At 67.9% G+C, this 1,581-nt stretch overlaps 1 protein-coding gene across 1 annotated transcript in view; it reads right to left on the bottom strand.

Annotated features, from left to right (window-relative positions):
• The window catches only part of HCN2 (hyperpolarization activated cyclic nucleotide gated potassium and sodium channel 2), an 11,710-nt gene extending 10,372 nt beyond the window's left edge, over positions 1-1,338 (bottom strand). The window contains exons 1-2 of the mRNA XM_081822757.1: positions 891-1,338; positions 110-271 (exon numbers count right to left, since the gene is read on the bottom strand). Coding sequence (XP_081678883.1) covers positions 110-271; positions 891-1,295 — 567 coding nt within the window. The 5' untranslated portion in view covers positions 1,296-1,338. The remainder of the gene's footprint in view (positions 1-109; positions 272-890) is intronic.
• Positions 1,339-1,581: the final 243 nt, after the last annotated feature.

Genomic DNA, 1,581 nt, shown 5'->3' with positions numbered 1-1,581 from the left:
TCGGTTTCCCCGCCCGGCCGCGCACCCCCGGGGGCTCTGAGTGGGGACTGCAGGGACCGCGCACTCCCGGGCCTCGGTTTCCCCGCCAGCCGCGCACCCTCCGGCTCACCACCATGCCGTTGATGGAGACCCAGCAGTTGCGCGGGAAGTCCTGCAGCATGGGCACCAGGAACTGCAGACACCCGTCCCAGTGGCACAGCAGCAGCATCATGCTGATGAGATTGCAGATGCGCATGACCGCGCTCGCCAGGTCGTAGGTCATGTGGAAGATCTGCGGGGCGGGGCGGGGCGTGAGGGGACCCTGCGGCCGCCGCTTCTCCCGTGCAGGGGCAGGAGGAGGACGGAGCGCCCAGGAGAGACCTATGTGCTGCGACAGCTGCCGCAGGCGCCCCGGCCGCCCTTGAGGTTAGCAAAATGCCGTAGACGAGAGCGTGGCCCGGGTCGGCCGCCCGCTCCCCTCCCAGGCCCGCCGCCTCTTCCCCAGGCCCGGTCCCCACCCGCCTCCGCCCTCGGAGCCTTGGGCACCCCTGAAAACCGGGGCGGGGGAGGGGGCGACATCGCCGGGCGCGGGCTGGAGGACATGGGCGGCAGGAGTCGGGTGACTCTCAGTGCTGAGCGGGTCCCCGACTTCGGGAAGAGGGGCGTGATGTCGCTCCTGGGAGCCGAGGGGGCTGTGGTTCCTCCTCTTACAGGGCACAACGAAGGGAAGGGGCGCGAATGCGTCACGTGACCCGCCCCGCGGACCTCCCCCCCGACTCCACGCATGTCTCCCCCGCCCCGCGTGGCTCTGCCCCTGGCCCTCGCAGCGTCCCCAAGACCCCGCCTGGCGGGCGCACCTGCCCACACCTGGCGCCCTCCGCCCCGCCCCGTGACCCCGCGCGCGCGCGCACCTCCTCCCACTGGTGGATGTAGCGGATGAGGCGCGACAGGCGCAGCAGCCGCAGGAGGCTGAGGATCTTGGTGAAGCGCACGATGCGCAGCGCGCGCGCCGTCTTGTAGACCTCGGAGTCGATGCCCTTCTCCACGATGAGGAAGATGTAGTCCACGGGGATGGAGGACACGAAGTCCACCACGAACCACGTGCGCAGGTACTTCTTCTTGATCTTCTCGGGGTCCAGGATGATCTCCGTGTTGTCCTCAATCACGATGCCCGTGCGGAAGTTCAGCACCAGGTCCATGAGGAAGAACGTGTCCGAGACCACGTTGAACACGATCCACGGGGCCGTGGTCTCGTCCTTGAAGAAGGTGATGCCCACAGGTATGATGATGAGGTTTCCCACCATGAACAGCAACATGGTGAAGTCCCAATAGAACCTGGGGGCGAGGCGTGGGCTGTCACGCCTCCAGGCCGTGGCCCACGCCCAGCCCTCTGCCGGGCTAGCGGTCCCCACCTCACACCTGCACCTTCAAGAATCCAGCCCAGACCTCGCCTCCTCCAACAAAGCCAAGACTTTGGCCTTGAGTCACAGTTAGTGTGTGCCCCACCTCCAGTAAGCCCTCCCACCCCCAGACAGCACCCCACTGCCCGCTGGGCTCCCCCAGCCTGGGTCCCTCCTGCTGGCCCAGCTCCCACCTTCCCTC

This window comes from Leptonychotes weddellii, chromosome 1, assembly GCF_054177405.1.
Source record: "Leptonychotes weddellii isolate Sample4059 chromosome 1, ASM5417740v2, whole genome shotgun sequence".
NCBI classification, from domain to species: Eukaryota; Metazoa; Chordata; class Mammalia; order Carnivora; family Phocidae; genus Leptonychotes; species Leptonychotes weddellii.
This window is presented reverse-complemented; position numbering and strand designations above follow the sequence as displayed.